The sequence below is a fragment of the Sarcophilus harrisii genome, chromosome 1 (genome assembly GCF_902635505.1).
Source record: "Sarcophilus harrisii chromosome 1, mSarHar1.11, whole genome shotgun sequence".
Lineage (NCBI taxonomy): Eukaryota > Metazoa > Chordata > Mammalia > Dasyuromorphia > Dasyuridae > Sarcophilus > Sarcophilus harrisii.
In genome coordinates this window covers 490,626,739-490,649,394 of record NC_045426.1, presented here as the reverse complement: position 1 = coordinate 490,649,394, position 22,656 = coordinate 490,626,739, and the positions used below count along the sequence as shown (strand labels likewise).

At 32.4% G+C, this 22,656-nt stretch overlaps 1 protein-coding gene across 8 annotated transcripts in view; it reads right to left on the bottom strand.

Moving 5' to 3' along the window:
- Nucleotides 1–22,656, bottom strand: part of OSBPL1A (oxysterol binding protein like 1A) — a 269,237-nt gene that overhangs the window by 160,890 nt on the left and 85,691 nt on the right. For all 8 annotated transcript variants that reach the window (XM_031946509.1, XM_031946508.1, XM_031946510.1 and 5 more), the window contains one exon: nt 15,035–15,141. In XM_031946509.1, coding sequence (XP_031802369.1) covers nt 15,035–15,141 — 107 coding nt within the window. The remainder of the gene's footprint in view (nt 1–15,034; nt 15,142–22,656) is intronic.

Here is a 22,656-nt window from a genome sequence, read left to right as displayed (position 1 = left end):
CTGTGGTCCCACTTGGGTTTTTTTTTTAGCAAAAATATATGAGGGAGTTCAAAATTTACTTCTCTAGTGAATTATAAGCAAAGGTTAAGTGACTTGCCCAGGGTCACATAGCTAATAAGGGTCAGACATCAAATTCATGTCTTCTTGACTTGGCCTGGGCCACCTTGCTATCTCCTACAATAATACTATGGTCAGGTATACATTGCTCTTCCATTTCTGTTCACTTAATTCTGCATTAATTCATATGAATCTTCCTAAGTTTCCTGGGAACAAGCCCCTTCATTTCTCACAGTACAAAAGTGTCCCCCTATAATCACATACTGTAATTTGTTCATTCGTTCTCTAAATGATGAGCACCCACTAAGATTCTAATTCTTTACCATCTCAAAAAGAGAGCTAAATGTATAAATCCTTTGAGTTTATTATGATTAGGACTAATACAAACTTTAATCTATCCTTCCTATAACTCCTGTTTCTTATTTCCCTGCTGAATGAAATATATCTGTCTGAACTATCTATATATGGATTCTTCTCTCTTTTGACTAGGACAAATATCAGTGAGGATCAAGTGAGCCACTAACCCTACTCTTTTTGTTTGGATAGATCTCTACTTGCCAAGACTGATAAATGATGTAACTTAGCTTTCCTTTCCTTTCTTCCCAAAGGCATTCCTTTTACCTTCCCTTTCCATTTTCTAAAAATTCAATTTCATTTTTTTTTAGTTCTATAGTTTTCCCTCCTTCCTCATCTCCTACATATCAAGATAGCAAACACAAAACACACACACACACCAAAAAAAAAAAATCTCAAGATGTTACAATTAAATATAATTGTGCAAAATAATTAGCTACGTCCAAAAGAAAAAAGAAAGAACAAATATACTGTCCAATTTGTACTCTGAGTCCATTCATCTCTCTAGAAATTGATTTTGTCATAAGTCTTTGGAATCATGATTCCTCACCCTGTTGATCAAAGTTTCTAAGTCTTTTAAAGTTGACTGTCTTTACAATATTTTTGTTATGATACATTTTTTCTCCTGACTCTGCTCACTTCATGTTGCATCAGTTCATGTAAGTCTTCCCAGGTTTTTCTGAAACCACTTCCTTCACCATTTCTTACAATTCAATAGAATTCTATTCATATACTCAAACTTGTTCAATTATTCCCCAACTAATAAGCTCACCTTCAGTTTCCAATTCTTTCACACCACAAAAAAGAGCTCCTATAAATATTTTTGTACATTTATAAATCCTTTTATTTTTTCTTTGATATCTCTGGGATATAAAACTAGTAGCAGTATTAATGGGTCAAAGTACATGCAGAGTATAAATAGATTTTTGGGCATAGTTTCAAGATGATGCTTTCCAGAAAGGCTAGTAGATCAGTCCACAGCTCTACATTAATATATCTGTGTTCCCATATGCTCTCCAGCATTTATCATTTCTCTTTTTGTCAAATTAGCCAATCTAATGTGTGTATCACAGAGTTGTTTCAATTTGTATTTTGCTATTCATAGCTTAGAGCATTTAAAAATATTTCTTCCTTTGAAAATGTTTTTATTTACAAAATAGACAGTGGTTCTTATTCTTACAAATATGACTAAGTTTTTCTTATAAATAAGACTTATTAGAGAAATTTACAACAAACATTCTTTCCCCAAAGTTCTGCTTCTCATCCAGTTTTGGCCATATGAGTTTTCTTTAGGCTAAAACTTGGACATTTTTTGTAATCAACATTGTACATTTTACGTTTAGTGAATATCTTATTTCTTGTTTGGTCAAGAATTCTTTACCTTTCCATAAATTTGATAGATAATTTCTCCTATGCCCCTATAATTTACTTAGGATATGAATCTTTATGTCCAAATTACATACCTACTTGGAACAACTTCTAATATGTACTTTAAGCTGTTGGTTTAAATTTAGTTTCTACCACACTATTTCTCAGTTTTTCTAAAAACCTTTGTCAAATATTGAACAATGGGGTGCTGTGATCACATGCGTCTTTCTATACATGTGTATCTAATTCAATCTCTCTTTTTCTTACCTCAGATCAGACTGTTTTAATATTTATGGCTTTATGTTATCTGGTATCACTTATAGCCCTTTGTACCCATTTTACTTCATTGATTCCATTAATATTCTTAACCTTTACAAATGTAAATATATTTCACTTATTTAAAGAGTGTTTTGTAATTGTGTTCCTATATTTCTTGCATGCATCTTGGTAGGTAGATTAAGTATTTTAAACTCTCCTTAATTATTTAAATGAAATTTCTGTTTCTACATCTTCCTACAAGATTTCACTGTTAAATTTTTTACAATGCTGATGATTTCTGTGAGTATAATCTACATCTTTTAACTTTGCTAATGCTGTAAATTGTTTTAAAAATTTTAGTGCATTTTCTGAGTTTTCTAAATACATCATTATATTATCTGTAAGACCTAATGGTTTCTTTGCATTTTGCCTATGTTTATTCCTTCAGTTGGGGAGCCATGGCAATCATTCTGACCTATATTGTGCCAATGAACTCCAATGATTCTGAAGGAGAGAATGAGGCTGATGACTTTGCACAGCTCAGTCTCACTTAAACCCAATTCACTTGCAAGTAAAGACCTCATCCACTTGATTTCATTAGTCTTCTAATAATTTCCTAATTCACTTTTTCTCCTTGTATTGCTATAGTCTACATTTCTAGATGGCTAGTGAATAGTAATGTTAATTATGATTTAACCTTTCATCATATTGGAAAGGCTTCTATCTTAGCCCCCTTACAAATAATGCTAGTCTTACTTTTAGACATATGCTACTTATCATTTTCAGGAAAGTTCCATTTATTCCTACATGTTCTAATGGTTTTAATAAGCATAGGTGCTGTATTCTGACAAAATCCTTTTTCAACATCTATTTAAATAATCATATGATTTTTTTGTTTTTTGTTATCAACATGGCCTATTAAGTTTATATTTTTACTGTGCATACCCTTTGATCCAGCAGTGTTACTACTGGGATTATATCCCAAAGAGATTATAAAGAAGGGAAAGGGATCTGTGTGTGCACGAATGTTTGTGGCAGCCCTTTTTGTAGTGGTTAGAAACTGGAAACTGAATGGATGTCCATCAGTTGGAGAATGGCTGAATAAATTGTGGTATATGCATATTATGGAATATTACTGTTCTGTAAGAAAAGACCAACAGGATGATTTCAGAAAGGCCTGGAGAGACTTACACGAACTGATGCTGAGTGAAATGAGCAGGACCAGGAGATCATTATATACTTCAACAACAATACTATATGATGACTAGTTCTGATGGACCTGGCCATCCTCAGCAACGAGATCAACCAAATCATTTCCAGTGGAGCAGTAATGAACTGAACCAGCTATGCCCAGAGAAAGAACTCTGGGAGATGACTAAAAACCATTACATTGAATTCCCAATCCCTATATTTATGCCCACCTGCATTTTTGATTTCCTTCACAAGCTAATTGTACGATATTTCAGAGTCTGATTATTTTTGTACAGCAAAATAACGGTTTGGTCATGTATACTTATTGTGTATCTAATTTATATTTTAATGTACTTAACATCTACTGGTCATCCTGCCATCTGGGGGAGGGGGTGGGAGGGTAAGAGGTGAAAAATTGGAACAAGAGGTTTGGCAATTGTTAATGATGTAAAGTTACCCATGCATATATCCTGTAAATAAAAGGCTATTAAATTAAAAAAAAAAGTTTATATTTTTAATGTCAAACCAGCCCTACATTCTTAATAGGAATTTAGGCTGATCAACAGTGTATGATCTTTGAATTATATATTGCTGTCTCCCAGCTGATACAAAGTTTAAAATTTTTGCATCAATATTTATGAGGGAAATATTCTGTAGTTTTCTTGATCTGTTTTGAATTTTCCTAGTGTAAATACAAAGACTATTTTTGCATCATAAAAGAAGTTTGTGATACCCCCTTATATATTTTAAAAGTACTTTCTTCCCCCTCTTCCCGCCCCCGAGACAATTGGGATTGAGTGACTTGCCCAGAGTCACACAGTTAGGAAGTGTTAGTGTCTGAGACCACATTTGAACTCAGGCCCTCCTGACTTTAAGGCTGTTCTATCCACTATGCTACCTAGCTTCCCCATAAAAATACTTTATGTAATACTAAAATTATTCTTTAAATGTTGGATACTATTTGCATGTAAATCTGTAAGATCCTAGAATGGTGTTCTTTGAAAGTTCATTTACTGCTTCTTCAATCTTTTTTTTCAAAGACAACTTTATTTAAATATTCTATTTTCTACTCTGTTAATGTGGGTTTTTAATTTTTATTGTAAATTTTCACCCAGTTTATTTAGATCAATACTTTTATTGGCACAGATCTGGGTAAAATAGCTCCTAATAATTATTTTTAATCCTTTTTCATTACTTATAAACTCACTTTTTCATTTTTGGTGTGGTAATTTGATTTATGGCTTATCTATTTTGCAGGTTGTTTTTTTAATAAAGAGTTACTTGTTTTACTTATTAGTCAATACTTTTTCCTTTACTTTTAATTTTGCTAATTTCTCCTTTGATATTAAAGATTTCAATTTTGGTGTGTTATTAAAGATATTTTAATTCATTGATTTGCAGTACTTTATAAACATGATGTAGTCATTAATCTGTTCTTTCTCTGTTTTTGAAAAAGCAGTCTAAAGTTACAAATTTCCCCCTATTGTTTTAGCTGTATCCCACAAAGATGGGTTTTATTCTGATTGTTATTATCTTTAATTAGATTATTCTATATAAATTGTTCTTTGATCTGCATATTTTTTAGGATTAAACTATTTAAGAAGGGAAAACAGAAATAGTAAGTAGTAAGTAAACAGGTGTAAGAAAGGGGGAGGGGCTTTAAACAGAGAGGACTGTTTGAGGGAGGTGATCAAAAGCAAAATACTAGGGAGGAGGGAAGAGGGAAAAGAAAGAGAAAGGCATAACTTATATTAAATAAGATGGCCGGGTATACAGAATTAGTTATTTTAACTGACTGTGAATGGGACGAGCTCTCCCCTAAGATAGAAGCAGACAGTAGACTGGATTAAAAGCCAGAATCCTACAATATGTTGTTTACAAGAAACACATTTAAAGCAGTGATACATATGGAATGAAGGGGAAGGGCTGGAGCAAGATCTATTATGTTTCCAGTGAAGTAAAAAAAGCAGGATAGTGATCCTGATCTCAGATCAAATAAAAGCAAAAATAGATCAAATTAAAAGAGATAAGGAAGGAAACTATATCTTGCTAAAGGATACCATAGATAATGAAGCAATATCAATACTAAACATATATGCACCAAGTACTATAGCATCTAAATTCCTAGAAGAGAAGTCAAGAGAGCTGCAGGAATAGATAACAAAGATATACTAGTAGGGGATCTCAATCTTGCTCTCTCAGAACTAGATAAATCAAACCACAAAATAAATAAGAAAGAAATTAAGGAGGTAAACAGAATGTTAGAAAAGTTAGAAATGATTTTAACATATTTAACATGTATTGGACTGCCTGTCATCTAGGAGAGGAGGTGGGGGAAAGGAGGGGAAAATTTGGAACAGAAGGTTTTGCAAGGGTCAATGCTGAAAAATTATCCATGCATACATTTTGTAAATAAATTTTTTAAAAAGTTAGATATGTTCATGGAACCTTTACAAAAATTGACCATGTATTAGGGCATAAAAACCTCAAAACTAAATGCAGAAAGGTAGATCATGCTGCAATTAAAAATAACATTCAAAAAAATAGACCAAAAATTTATTAGAAACTAAATCTAATCCTAAAGAATGAATGGGTAAAACAACAAATCATAGACACAATCAATAATTTGATCCAAAAGAATGACAATAATGAGACTACGTACCAAAATTTGTGGGATGCAGCCAAAGCAGTAATAAGGAAAATTTTATATCTCTAGATGCTTACTTGAATAAAATAGAGAAAGAGAAGATCAATGAACTGGGCTTACAACTAAAAAAGCTAAAAAAAGAACAAATTAAAAACCCCCAATTAAATATCAAATTTGAAATACTGAAAATAAAAGGAGAGATTAATAAATTTGAAAATTGAATAGTTTATTTTACTATTGAACTAACAAATTTGAAAATAAAGAGATTAATAAAATTGAAAATAAGAAAACTATTCTATTAATTAATAAAACTAAAAGCTGGTTTTATGAAAAAATAAAAACCCCAACAACATAGATAAACCTTTAGTTAATTTGATTAGAAAAAACAAAGAAAAAAATCAAATTGTTAGTTTCAAAAATGAAACTTTTTCCAGAACTTTTGACAGATAAAGAGGAAATTAGAGAAATAATTAGGAGTTATTTTGCCCAATTATATATCAATAAATTTGATAATCAAAATGGAATGGAGGAATATCTACAAAAATATAGACTGCCCAGGTTAACAGAAGAGGAAATGAATTATTTAAATAGTCCCATTTTAGAAAGAGAAATAGAACAATCTATTAATCAACTCCCAAAGAAAAAAATCTCCAGGACCAGATGGATTTACATGTGAATTCTACCAAATATTTAAGGAACAATTAATTCCAATACTAAATAAATGAATTGAAAAAATAGGGGAAAAAGGATTCCTACACCAAATTCCTTTTATGACACAGATATGGTGCTGAAAGGTAAGGTGAAAAGAGAGAAAGAAAATTATAGGCCAATTTCCCTAATGAATATTGATAAATAAATCTTAAATAAAATATTAGCAAAGAGATTACAGAAAGTCATCCCCAGGATAATACACTATGACCAAATTTATTATACCAGGAATGCAGGGCTGGTTCAATATTAGGAAAACTATTAGCATAATAAAACTATTAGCATAACTGACTATATAAATAATCAAACTAACAAAAAATATATAATTATCTTAATAAATGAAGAAAAAGCATCTGATAAATCCAACATCCATTCCGATTAAAACATTAGAGAGTATAGGAATAAATTAACTTTTCCTTAAAATGATCAGTAGCATCTATTTAAAAGCATCAGCAAGCATCATTATGTAATGGGAACAAACTAGAACCATTCCCAATAAGATCAGAAATGAAAGAAAGGTGCCTACTATCATCATTAGTATTCAATATTGTATTAGAAATGTTAGTTTTGGCAATAAGAGGGAAAAAAAAGAGATTAAAGGAATTAGAGTAGGTAATGAGGAAACCAAATTATCACTCTTTGCAGATGACATGATGGTATACTTAGAGAATCGTACTGAATCAATTAAAAAACTATTAGAAACAATTCACAACTTTAGCAAAGTTGCAGGATACAAAATAAATCTACATAAATCATCATCATTTTTATATATTACCAACAAAGTCTAGCAGCAAGAGATATAAAGAGAAATTCCATTTAAAATAACCATAGATAATGTAAACTATTTAAGAATCTATCTGCCAAGGCAAAGTCAGGAACTATTATGACCACAACTACAAAACAGTTTCCACACAAATAAAGTCATATCTAGTAAGTTGAAAAAATATCCAAGTGCTCATGGGGAGGTCAAGTGAATATCATAAAAATAACAATACTACCTAAATTAATCTACTTATTTAATACCATACCAAACAAACTCCCAAGAAATTATTGAAAATCTAGAAAAAATAATAACAAAGTTCATCTGGAGGAAAAAAAGATCAAGAATTTCAAGGGAATTAATGGAAAAAAATGCAAGTGAAGGTAGTCTAGCTGTGCCAGATTTAAAAGTAAAGCAGCAGATATCAAAACCATTTGGTACTGGCTAAGGAATAGACCCAGTTTATCAGTGGAATAGGTTATATTCACAGGATAAAATAGTCAATAACTATAGTAATCTAGTATTTGACAAACACAAAGACCCCAGCTTCTGGGATAAGAACTCACTATCTGACAAAAACTGCTGGGAAAATTGGAAACTAGTATGGTAGAAACTAAGCATTGACCCATACCTAATACCATATACCAAGATAAGGTCAAAATGGGTTCACGATTTAGACATAAGGCATGATATTGTAAGCAAATTAGAAGAACATAGGATAGTATGTGGAGAAGGAAAGAATTTGTGACCAAAGAAGAACGAGAACTCATAAATGAACACTAAATAGATAATTTTGTTTATATTAAGCTAAAAAGTTTTTATACAAACAAACAATGCAAATAAGATTAGTAGGGAAGCAATAAATTGGGGGTATATTTTTACCTTTAACAGTTCTGATAAAGGCCTCATTGTAGAGAATTAACTCAAAATTTTAAGAATTCAACTCATTCTCCAATTGTTAAATGATCAAAAGCTATGAACATACAATTTTAGATGAAGAAATTAAAACCATTTCTAGTCATATAAAAAGGTGCTCTAAATCACTATTGATCAGAGAAATGCAAATTAAGACAGCTGTGAGATACCACTACACACCTATCAGATTGGCTAAAATGACAAGAAAAGATAATGACGAAGTTGAAGGGAATAAGGGAAAACTGGGACAAGAATACATTGCTGATGGAATTGTGAACAGATCCAGCCATTCTGGAGAGCAATTTGGAACTATGCTCAAAAAATTATCAAATTGTGCATGCCTTTTGATCCAGCAGTGTTTCTAGAGGGTATATATATCCCAAAGAGATCTTAAAGGAGGGAAAGGACCCACATGTGGAAAAATGTTTGTGGCATCCCTTTTTGTAGTGGCAAGAAACTGGAAATTGAGTGGACACCCATCAATTGGAGAATGGCTGAATAAGTTGTGACATATGAATGTTATAGAATATTATTGTTCAAGAAATGATCAGCAGGATGATTTTAAAGAGGCTTGGAAAGTCTTATAGTAACTGATGCTAAGTGAATTGAGCACAACATTATATGGCGATCAATTCTGATGGACGTGACCCTTTCCAACAATGAGATGACTGAAGCCAGTTTCAATGATCTTGTGATGAAGAGAGCCATCTATACCCAGAGAGAGGATTGTGGGAACTGAGTGTGGATCACAGCATAACATTATTTTGTTGTTGTTCCCTTGCATTTTGTTTTCTTATTCATTTTCTTTCCTCTTTGATCTGATTTTTCTTTCTGCAGCAAGATAATTGTATAAATATGTTTACATATATTGGATTTAACATATATTTTAAAACATATAACATATATTGGATTGCTTGCTATTGAGGGGAAGTGAGGGTAAGGAAGGGAGAATTTGGAACACAAGGCTATGGCAAGGGTCAGTGTTAAAAAAAGTATCCGTGCATATGTTTTGAAAATAAAAGGCTTTACAATAAATGTTTTGGGACAACATTTTTACAGTTAAAGGTTCTGATAAAGGCCTCATTTCAAAAATATATAGAGAATTGACTCTAATTTATAAGAAATCAAGTTATTCTCCAGTTGATAAATGGTCAAAGGATATGAACAGACAATTTTCATATGATGAAATTGAAACTATTTTTACTCATATGAAAAGATGATCCAAATCATTATTGATCAGAGAAATGCAAACAACTCTGAGATACCACTACACACCTGTCAGATTGGCTAAGATGACAGGAAAAGATAATGATGAATGTTGGAGGGGATGGGACAAAACTGGGACACTGATACATTTTTGATGTTGTTGTGAATGAATCTAACCATTCTGGAGAGCAGTTTGGAACTATACTCAAAAAGTTATCAAACTGTGCATACCCTTTGATCCAGAAGTGTTACTACTGGGCTTATATTCCAAAGAGATCTTAAAGAAGGACCTGCATGTGCAAAAATGTCTGTGGAAGCCCTTTTCATAGTGGCTAGAAACTGGAAATTTAAAAGATGCTCATCAATTGGAGAATGGCTGAGTAAATTGTGGTATATGAAGGTTATGAAATATTATTGTTCTGTAAGAAACAAGCAGGATTAATACAGAGAGGATCGGAGATGAACTGATACTAAGTGAAATGAACAGACCAGGAGATCATTATACACTTCAACAAGACTATATGATGATCAATTCTGATGGAAGAGGCTATCTTCGGCAATGAGAGGATTCAAATCAGTTCCAATTGATCAGTGATGAACAGAACCAGCTACACCCAGCGAAAGAACACTGGGAAATGAATGTGGACTACAACATAGCATTTGCACTCTTTCTGTTGTTGTTTGCTTGCATTTTTGTTTTTCTTCCCAGGTTATTTTTACCTTCTTTTTAAATCTGATTTAATATGTATACATATGTTGTATTTAATATATATTTTAACATGTTTAATATGTATGGGACTGCCTGCCATCTAGGGGAGGGAAGGAAGGGAAGGAGGGGAAAAGTTGGAACAGAAGTGTTTGCAAGGGTCAATGTTGAAAAATTAGCCATGCATATGTTTTGTCAATAAAAAGCTATAATAAAAAAAATTTAAAGAAAAAAATAAAAGAAAACAAAAGGCTTTGATTAAAAAAAGAAAAAAAAAAAGGATTAGATTAGTTTCTAATTAATTTAAACTGTGCCACAAAAGCCTTTTACTGAAAAATGTTTTGACATTATTGTCAACAAAAAGATATATTCCATTCTTCTGGTTTTCTACATTTGTTTATTTGGTTTTTATGATCTTATAATCTACTGAAAGTTTTTGTGAATAAACCATGAGCAACTGATTAATAGTCTTTCTATTCCCGTTTGATATTTTCCACAGGTCTATCACATATAACTTTTTGGAAATTCTATTCAGGTCTTTTAACTTCTTGTTTATTTTTAAGTTAGATTTATCTAGCACTGAAGGAAAGTAAATTTAGGTCCCATATTATTACAGTTTCACTACATATGTCTTCCTGTAAGTCTTAACTTTTCATTTAAGGATGTAGATTAAGGCTACTTGGTTTATAATTTAATTCTGATATTAATATCAATTTAATAGTGATATTAATTAATTGTATGTTACTCTCCAACAAAGTGGAGTTTCCCAGTTTATCCCTTTTAATTAAATTTGTTTCTTCTGAGATCAAGATTGCAACTCTTGCCTTTGTTACTTCATATATTAACTATAATGGATTCTGTTCCAGTCTATTTTAACTTTGGGTGGATCTTTCCATTTCAAGTATGTTTTTCATAAACAATATATTGTTAGGTTCTGGTTTCTAATTCATTTTGCCAGACTCTTCTATTTTATAAGTAAGTACATGTCTTACTCATGTCACCGGGAGCTCATCTCACTCATATTCATACCTTTAATTCATCCTATTATTATTATTAATAGTAAATTTTTCTGTTTTTACTCTGCCCCTACTTAAAGAATCTGTTTTGCTTTTGATTAGTGCCTTCCTTGATCTACCTCATTTACTACCCCTTTCCCTTAATTCCTTTTCTTCCCATTTTCCTCTTAGATAAGATGTATTTTTATAGCCAATTTTGTGTTCATGTGCATTCTTCCCTTCTTTATTAAGTAGTTCTAATGAGAATAAGGATTCAAGTGTCATACACTTTACCCCCCATGATCCCCTATTTGCTGTATAAATTTTATCTTCTATACATCTTTTATAGAAGATGCTGCTCCTATTTCTTTTTCTCCCTCCTTTCTTCTTTCTCATTCTTCTTCTAAGAGCATTCAAGTGTAAAAGAATCATACCCAGGCCCTCTTATCTAATTAGATTTTATGATGACTGATGATGTTCTGCTGAGCTGTATGTATTATCATCTCCCTATATTAGAATTGAAACAGTTTAACCTCATTTAGTTTATTATGGTTTCTCAAACATGTTTACCTTTTTATGCTTCTCTTGACTCCCTTGTTTGTATACAAAACTGATCCTTTCATCAGGAATGCTCAGAAGTCTGCTATTTCATTCAAGGTCCTTTTTTTTCCCCCTTCTACTATTATAAATCTTTTGGTAGGTAGACAAATCTTGTAAACCTAATTCACCTGCCTTATATTAATATCATTCCAGGATTTCTACTCTTTTAAAATTAGACTAATTAAATTTTGTGTGATCCCCTCTGTGGCTCCTCTGTACTTAAATTTATTCTTTCTGGTTGTTTGTCATATACTTTTCTTGAACTAGGAGCTTTGGGTTTTGGCTATAATATTCCTGGGAGTTTTCACTTTGAAGTTTATTTCAGAAAGCAACTAGTGGATTCTTTCAGCTTCTATTATACCTTTTATTGTAAACCTAATTCATCTGCCTTCTATAATAAGTGAGCAGTTTTCTTTTACAATTTCTTGAAATATAATGACTGTTCTTTTTTATGTTCCTGGGTTTCAGATAGTTCAATGACTCTTAAATTATTTCTTCTCCTTCTGTTTTCTGGATCAATTATTTTTCCTATGAATTATTTCAGACTTTCTTCAATTTTGTAGAATTGTGATTCTTTTTCTTATTTCCTAATGTTTCATGGAGTCATCACCTTATATTTAGTCAACTGTAATTTTTAAAGTTATTTTCTTCAGTTAAGTCCTATCTGTTTATTTCCCCCCATTTCCCCCCTCTACTAATATCATTTTATTTTTTTAAAATTCCACTGCAACTTTACTTTGTTAGGCTAACACTAAAACTAAGTCACCACTTTACTACTGGAATCAAAGCTACACAACTATGTTTCTGTAACTTGTTCCTTGAAAAATACATAGTTACAGCTCATGTTTGTGACTGTTCCTACCCACTCTTTAAATAAGACTCAGAACTGGGTAGCAGGTGACAGAGCTGCCAAATGGTACTCATTCCTGAACCTAGAGCTAATTCGCTTGAGATCTTTTTCTGTCCTGGTCTTGGCCTTCTTCCAATTCCTGGGTTCTGGAATATTTTGAACTCAGTCCTGGCCAGAGCTTCTCCCTAGTGTCTAAAGACTACTCTCTACTTGTCCCTCTAAACTGCCTTTGACTAAAAAAAATTTATTCATTTTGGCCTTTGTTTTCCCAATCAGACTTCAAGTCTGGTACACTTTTGAGGTTGTTGAAAAGCTATACTATCTTTATATGTATTGAGAAAAAAATTAAATAATATTAATTGGAAGAAAAAAAATTAGTGGGGAACTAGGGTATAGGACACTAGATGGCTCAGTGAATAGAGCACTGAGCCTGGAGTCAGGAAGGCCTGAGTTCAAATTTAGTTTCAGACACTATGACCTTTGACAACTTATTTTACCTCTCTTTGCCTTAATCCATGGAGAAAGAAATAACAAATTAATCCATATCTCTGCCACGAAACGCCACGTGGGGATCATAAAGAGTAATATGCAACTGAATGACTGAACAACAAAGTTGTATTGCTCTCTTGATCTGTCATCTTGACTCTTCTTGTTTCCATAATTCTCTTGATATCAAGACACAAAAGAAATACTCTCAGACCTCCTATCCCATTAGACTCTTTCTAGGACACTTGATGATGACAGGTTTCAGAGACAACAAAAATATCATCCCACCATATTAGAATACAGTTTTTTCTTTGTTTAATCTTTCTTAATGTTTATTAATGTTTACCTTTTTATATTTCTGATTAATTTTAAATTGCAAAGTTCTATTAAACCCCTATACAGCTTTATTCTTTTCATCATAAATTCCTGGAAGAAGAGAACATTGTACGCAGCAACATTAAGATTATACAATGATCAATTATGATGGACTTGGCTCTTTTCAACAGTGAGGTGATTCAGGTCAATTCCAATGGTCCTGTGATAGAGAGTCATCTGCACCTAGAGAAAGAACTATGGGGACTGAATACGGATCACAACACAGTATTTTCACTTTTTGTTGTGAATTTTATATGTATATTGCCCTCTGGTTATATATTATTTGGGCAGTCTTCTTTTAACATTTCTTGAAATGTAAAACAGAATTTTGGTCATGGCATTCAAGTAGCTTAATGATTCTTAAATATTTTTTCTCCTCTATTTTTCCAGGTCAGTTGATTTTTGCTATAAGATACCTTATATTTTCTTCTACATTTTCAGTCTTTTCACTTGGTTTTAATATTTCTTGTTATTTCATGGGGTCTTTGGTTTCAATTTGATCTATTCTAATATTCAGGAAACTTAAGTTGGACAAGCTTTTATATCTTTTGTGCCTAAGCAGGCATTTCCATTTCTGATTCTTTCTTCCATAACTCATTTCTTTTCCATGTTTTCTCTTCAAAAAGTATTTTAATTTCATTTAAAAACCATTTTATCTCTTTTTTAAAAAAATTCTTGCTTCATCTCTTTGAAGAATTCTAGATGAATTTGTTCTTGGGTTGTGTGGGGTTTTTTTTGGGGGGGAAGGGGGTTGGGCTTTGCTTTGTAGGTATTTTGTATATACCTAAATATATTTGTGATGTCCATAGAGTTAGAGTTCGAATTCCTAAAAGGAGCTTTTTTTTTTTTGTATTAGCATTTAGCAGATTATATGGTACATTGTATAGATTAATGAATGCCTGTTGATTGACTGTTTGATTATAACCACCTGTGAGAGCAGGTGCAAATACAGCAGAAGAATGTGCTACTGTGTGATAAGGAGTTTCAACACTTAAGGACTCAGTCTCCTTCTCTGCAAAATGAAGGGGTCGGCCTTATTAACCTGTAAGGTCCCTTAGAGTTTCAACTTTCTACAAGTTTATTAATTGCCAAAATAACATATTCTTTACATGCTATATGATGTAGCCACACTGATTTTCTGTATAATCCAATAATCCTATAATCCAAACTATTCCCAAACCTGACATTTCATCTTATTTTACATTGGAAGAACCTATATACTTACAATTCACTCCCTCATCTTGTATCTTCCTTCAAGGCTCAGCTCTATCTACCTTTTCCTCATAGAAAATTTTCCTTATCGCCCAAAAGCTTTTTGCCTTCAAATTATTAAAAATTATGTCCCCCTAAACTGTACCCCCAGTTTCTGATTTGGTTGAACAAGATAGTAAAAATTCACATCACTATTTAAATTGTGAAAAGCAAAACTTTGATTAATATATAACTTTGGTTTACTTAAAATACAATTCTCTTCTAGCACTAGCCATAAGAAATGCTGTCTAGTCTGGTGATATAGTAACAAAATAATTATGAGATAATTTAATATCAAAATACCTACCCCTTCTTGTTTGGTGAAGAGATTAAGACAATCATTCAAAGCTGCACAAGTTTCTCCAGAGGCTTCAGAGACAGCTTCAACTTTCTGAAGAAATGATGGAAGAATTTCTATAAATAAAAAAAGCAATAAAACTAATGGGACTTTAGCAATACTGATGTTACACAAATACCTTCAAATACTACTGATGTAATGCTGCTTTTGAACTATAATGAACAAATTACATAGAATCCATCATTATCAGCAATACTACTTATTGAGGACTGCATGCTAGTTGTTGAAGAACATACACACACATATACATATACGCATATATATAATTATAATAATGATGATTATTACAGGATAATAACAATAATATGATTACTGTAAAATTATCATACTAATAACTCTACACTACACTTGGTTTCAAAAATCCAAATTCACAAATTCAAGATGAAGACCTGGTTCTAATCAACAAATAGTTCCTGAGAAAAATATGTAGGGGTTTTAATAGAATGCAAATTAGAATTAACAGTGTGACAAGGCAACCAAAAAAGCTTGAATAATCTTAACCTTCATTTAAAAAAGCAGATAGTCTAAAATGAAGATAGTTAGAGATCACACTTGGAATAACTTCATTTCTGGGCACTAGTTTAGAAGGGAATTAACAAAATGAAGACTGTGCTGGGAAGGGAAATCATAACAATGATATGAATAGGAGCTGTGCAACAGGACCATCAAATAAACAAAATCAGAGATGTTTATTTGGAAAACAGAATTATGGAAGTGCAATCAATCCTCAATATTTGTGCATTTAACTTTTATGTCTTCAAGCATTCATATGATTTTATTAATAACCTCATTTTCATTTTCAAATGTGCAACCATGCACAATAGAGAAAATGAGAGCCACAACACAATCAAGATCGTGAAGCAGCTGGGATCCCATGAGGTACTTCACTAGTCTTGTTCACACTACCACTGCAGAGTGAAATGATCCCTATATATTCACAGTCTTCTAATAGCAGCAACTAAAGTCCCAGCAACCTCTCTTTTGATTTTCAGGGGTGGCCAAGGTAAAGCAGTGTGAAATCAATGGGTTTTCTGTTTTGTATTTTAATTGACATTAGCACAACAATTTTAGGGAATTACTAGCAAGAAATAAGGCTTTGCATGTTATCAATTTTATTTTGTGTAATGCATTTTATGGATTATTTTATGGCTACTGTAATAGGGAAAATATATATTCACAGAATAAATGTTTTGTAATAAAAATTGTTTGCAAAAAAGTATATTTTAAGCAATTTGATGGTCATGAGAATCTACCCTCCTATTTCCCATAGGTCCAATGTACCATAGGTCCAATGTATCAATATTTGTAGTTTTTACTATCATATCATTTTAAAGATTATTCCCATGAAAATTGAAGATTGACTGAATATCAATAGTATCTTCAAATACCTATCTAAAGATTTATTATGTGAAAAAATTAAGACATTCATTCTGGCTCCAGAAAGCATTACTATAAGCAATGAATAAAAAGTGAAAAGTAGTAGGATAAGGTTTAATAAAAAGAAAAACTGCCCCCAAATGGGAGCTATCCAAAAGTGAAATTCAGCCAGTGTAGTGGTAGCAGACTCCTGTAAACACTGCTGACAGGGAAGAGGGGGATGGATTGCTTCAGTTGGAGGAGTTCTGATATGCAATAGAACTAAAGCTGATCAGGTAGGCACACTAAGTCTGGAGTAATACAATAAGCCCATGGGTGGAGGGAGCTACTCGACTGCCTAAGGAAAGAAGAAAGGGAAAAAAAACCTATTAAGTATTTGTTAAATATCTATGAGGTGTGTGGCACTATGCTATAAGCATATTACAATTATCTCATTTGATTCTCACAGCTCTGTAAGATGGGTGGTGTTGTGATCTCCACTTTATTTTATTGATAATAAAATCAAGACTGAGTTAAGGGGTTTGTCAGGGTTACAAGGTTAGTTGGTGTGTAAGGTTGCATTTTAACTTAAGCTCTTCCCGATTCCAGATTCCAGACCCAGAGCTCTGTATACTTGAGTGTCATTTGGCAATCCCTGGGCTCATACCCACAAGTAAGAAGTGGGGCAGGGAAATAACATTCAAAGGCATTGAGTTTCCTCATGAAAGGTCTAATGTGAACTTCAGATGACCACTTGTAGCATATGAGAGAGAAGGGATTCCTGTTCAAGAACAGAGGGCAGACGATGACTTTGAGGTCTCTTCCAAATCTGAGGCTTAATGATAACACTATGTACCATGTCTGCAATATAAATATCTCTACTTCCCCGAAATAATCTCTCTTCTCTGAGCTCTCAGTGACATTTATTTTTGCATTTTGAACATATTTAATAAATATTTATTAGAAATATACATTATATCCCAATTATAATCTTATATATTTTTACTTAATCCTTGATAATAAAACCTAGACTTCCCTAACTAGTCCTTTAACATGTGGGTAGCTGAAAGCTACATACTAAAATATCAGGTAAAATATGGCAAAAAATAGACTAACATATGCCTTTAAGAAATTTATAATGTAATCTGATACTTTATTTCCTAAAAGCTTTAAGGGAATGGAAACCACAATTTTAATAGTTTTTTTTAAAGCCTTTAAAAAACTATACAACAATAAAAATGACAATAAACTTTCAAATTTGCAAAGCATTTTACATGTTATCTTATTTAAATCTAACAAAAACCCAAAGAATTAGGTGTTATTAGTATCCTTGTTTTATAAATGAGGAAACAGATTGAGAGAAGTTAATCCTTGTCAAGGGTCACAGAGCTAGTATTTGTTATATATTTGAATATAATTCTTCCAAACTCCAAGTCTAGCACTTGATCTGCTATGCCAAATAACTATCTATAAAATCAAGCATTTAGTACAATGCAATACATATGGCAAATATTTAATTATGCAGTCTTTTAATAATGCATAAATGCAATTTCGAAAAATAGGCATAATAAAAATAGAGAAGGGAAAGGCAAGAATCATTTATATGATGGCTGCTATATGCCAGGCACTGTGTTAAATACTAATTTTTTTAAACAAATATTATTTAATTTGATCTTCGCAATAGCCCGGCAACATAGGTACTATTATTATTTTAATTTTACTATTGAGGAAATTAAGGCAAGCAAAGATTAAATGATTTGTTCAGAGTCACAAAGCTATAATATTAAGCTATTAAGGCCAGATCTGTGCTCAGATCTTCCTGATTCCAGGTTCAGGCCTCTAGCCATTGAACCACCAACTGTTTCATTTAGGAGTGCTTATGAGCTTCTAAATAAAACATACATATTACTAAAACAAATAGTTGACCTGGTATTTTTTTTTAATTCTTTTTGTAATTTATCTCAAGAACCTGAATTGGAAGAAAAATCACTAAGAAAAAATGACACAGCAAAAACAAGCCAACTTGGTGGTCTGAAACTAGGTTAAAAGTTAAGTAATTTCACTGAAGAGCTACAGTTCCTAAAGAGTAACCACAAATTTTAACAGAGCCTAGTGAGGATAATATATAATATAATTAGTAGTAGAAGACTGAAAATTGCTTTTTCATCTAAAATGTTTACATTTAAAAAGAGATACTTCTTTTAGATCAACACATTACACTTTAAATTTACATTAATAGAACATACATAAAACACATCAAAAATATATCAATGCCAATCCCCAAAAAACTATAAAAAAGATACTTTATAAAAATTAGATAAAATAGTTTAAACATTGAATAAGAAAATAAAAAAGCTAAAATATCAAGAAGAAAATAAAGAAAAAGTAGAAATGAAGGGAAAAATAACAATTCCTGGTTTCAATTTGTAATGCAGCAATATTCCAAATCTATCAATAAGCACTTACTTAATATCTCTCGTGTGTCATGTACTATGCTAAGTGCTAGGGAAAGGAAGGAAGAAGGGGAGGAAGTGAGAGAAGGGAGTGAGGCAGAGAAGAGAGTGAAGGAGAGAATGGAGGAATGAAGAAAGGAAGGAGGGAAGGAGAAAGGGGAGGGGGGAGGGAGAGAGGAAAGAAGGGAAGGAGGGAGGGAAGGAGGAATGAAGAGAGGAAAGAGGGAAGGAGGGAGAGAGGGAAGGAGGAAAAGAGGAAGGGAAGGAGAGAGGGAAGGAGGAAGGAAGGAACTGGCAAAGAAATGTAAAAATATATTATTGTGTGGCAGTTATATGCTATCAAAACTGGTAACACAAAAGAAACAGAAAGTTGCTACTTTCAAAAATATAAAATATCCAAATATCAAAAAACCAGATAGAGATCTTAAATAACCTAATCTCAGAAAAGGAAATAGTTCTATCTGCAAACAAATAATCAAGGAACCTAACCAATTCACAGAAGATTTCTAGCAAACTTTTAAAGAAGTGAGTTTCTATACTTCACAAATGTTCATCAAAAATTAAGAATCCTACCAGAATCTTTTTATCAAGACAAATATAAGTACTAATTCCTAAATCAGAAAAGGATAATACACAAGAAGAAAACTATCAGCCAGAATCATTAAAGAATACTGTGATGACCCTGCTAGCACCCAGGACATTCCAGAATCAGCCGGAGTCAGGATAAGCAAAAGTCCTTAGTCTTTATTCTTGGTCTTTAGATGCAGGATTGAACAGGATGGAAGCAGAATCTCCACGACTGCCTTCTCCCTCGTCTACTGCCTAAGAGTGACCCTAGCTAGTCTTACTCCACTCCCCCTAGTCCTACAATCCTCTGTATATACCAATCATTGAGCCAGGACAGGATAGTGGGAAGGGCCATTATCCAAGCAGATGCTAATAAAGTATTGTCCAATCAGTAGTTAGCCTCAAGTGCTTGGAAGTCCTGACCTCAGAGCATTGATTCAATAGTTTCAGCCCTCTACAGAACACTACAAAAAAATTTAACACATTTCTATCAAACAGTTTACAGCAATCTATCTAAGAAATTATTATAATTATATGGGACTTATACCAGGGAAACAATGATGATTCAACATTAAAGAAACAATCAACATAATTAATCACATCAAAAACCCAACCATTCAAAACCACATTATTATTCTAACAGAGAGAAAGTCTTTGACAAAATATAACCCTTTTATACTCACAATTCCAGAAATTATAAACCTAAACCTTTTGGATCTGGTTTAGAAAATAAAGATGATATATCAATGAAACAATGAAAAATCAGAAACAATTTAATTCAATAAGCCAGTATTTGATATACTGGAAAACACAAATTACTTGGGAAAGAACTCCTTATTAGAAAAAACTACCAGGAAAACTAGAAAACAGTCTTGTAGGAAATAGGCTAAAGACTAATAAGTTACAAAATATTCCACAATAAATTTTATTTTTCCTGACCATTAAAAGAGAATAGATTATATACCCTTCACAGCAATGCATAAACGATATATATTTAACCACAAAAGACAGAGGCAAGTACAAAAAAAAAAAAAAAAAAAAACAGACAATTTTGATTATGTGAAATTGCAAAGCTGCTGCACATATAAAATTATTGCATCTAGGTTAAGAATTCTAAGTGGTCAAATGGGGAAAATTATAACAAAATGTTGTTGGTGGAGTTGTGAACAGATCCAAACATTCTGGAGAGCAATTTGGAACTATATTCAAAAAGTTATCAAAGTGTGCATACGTTTTGACCCAGCAGTGCTTCTACTGGGCTTATTTCCCAAAGAGATCTTAAAGGAGGGAAAGGGACCCACATGTGCCAAAATGTTTGTGGCAGCCCTCTTTGTAGTGGCTAGAAATTGGAAACTAAATGGATGTCCATCAATTGGAGAATGGCTGAATAAATTACGGTATATGAATGCTGATGAATATTATTGCTCTGTAAGAAACAACCAGCAGGGTGATTTCAGAAAGGCCTGGACTGACTTACAGGAACTGATGCTGAGTGAAATGAGCAGAACCAGGAGATCATTATACATGACAACAAGGAGACTATACGATGATCAATTCTGATGGATGTGGCTCTCTTCAACAATGAGATGATTCAAACCAGTTCCAATTGTTCAGTGATAAAGAGAGCCATCTACACCCAGTGAGAGAACTATGGGAACTGAGTGTGGACCACAACATAGCATTCTCACTCTTTCTGTTGCTGTTTGCTTGCATTTTTGTTTTCCTTCTCAGTTTTTTTTTCTTTCTAGATCTGATTTTTCTTGTACAGCAAGATAATTGTATAAATATGCATACATGTATTGCATTTAACATATATTTTAACATGTTTTGGACTACCTGCCCAATAGGTAAATAGGAGGTGGGTGGGGGGAGGAGGGAAAATTTAAAACAGAAGGTTTTGCAAGGGTTAACGTTGAAAAAATTACCCATGTATATGTTTTGTAAATAAAAAGCTATAAAAAAAAGAAATGTTCTCATTATTATGTTAGTTAAAATGAATATATACAAACAGAAGGCACAGGCATGAACTGAATATGAAGGGATAATATCTTTTTTAAAAAAATGATGAAATTAAGTGGTGAGAGAGGATTGTACTAGGAGAAAGGGAAAGGAAGAAGTGTAATGGTACAAATTATGTGCCATAAAAAAGGAGGTAAGAAAGCTTTTATAGTGAAGGGAAAGAAAGGGAGGAGAGTGAATAAGTGAACTCTTACTCTCATCAGAATTGGCTCAAATAGAAAATAACATACATACTCAATAAAAGTATAGAAATCTATTTTACCCTGCAGGAAAATTGGAGGGGAATGGGATATAGGAAGGGGGGAAGGTAATAAAAGAGAGGGCTTATTGGGGAAGGGAGTGCTCAGTAGGAAACACTTTTGAGGAGGGACAGTGTGAATAGAGAGAGAGTGAATAAATGGGGGAAATACAATTAGTAATAGTAATTGTAAAAAAAAATTTGAAGCAAATTTCTCTGATAGAATATTATTGTTTACTGGGAAATGATAAGCAGGATGCTCTCAGGAAGAAAAAAAAAAAACTTGTAAGTCCTACATGAACAAAGTGAAATATACTGTATACAAAGTAACAGCAATGTTCTAGGATGACCAAGTATAAATGACTTTGTTATTTTCAGTAGTACAATCATATATACCTACCTTGAAGGACTTATGAAAAATCCTATCCATACCCAGAAAAGGAACTGATCTGAATATAGATTAAAGCATTCTCTATTACTCTATCTCTCTATTTGTAACCTAATTTTTCTTGAGGGTTTTTATTTTCATTAGGATGGGAGATGTATGGTTTTTTTTCACAACTTGACTTTTATGGAAATGTACTGCATAACTTCACATGTGGTTTCTTAATTATGGGTGGGAATAAGGGAAAGAACCTAGAACTCTAAAATCTTAAAAACAAATATAAAAATGATTTTGAATGTAACTAAGGAAAAATATTAAATAATTTTTTAAAAAAATCAAAGCCACTATACTCATATTTAAAAAATGCTATAAATCACTAATGATTAGAGAAAGGCAAATTAAAACAACTCTGAGATACTACCTCACATCTATCGGATTGACTAATAAGATAGAAAAGGAAAAAACAAAATTTAAATAGGAGGTGGGTTAACTGGAACATAATGTATCGTTAGTGGTGTTGTGTACTGATCTAATCATTCTGGAAATCAATTTG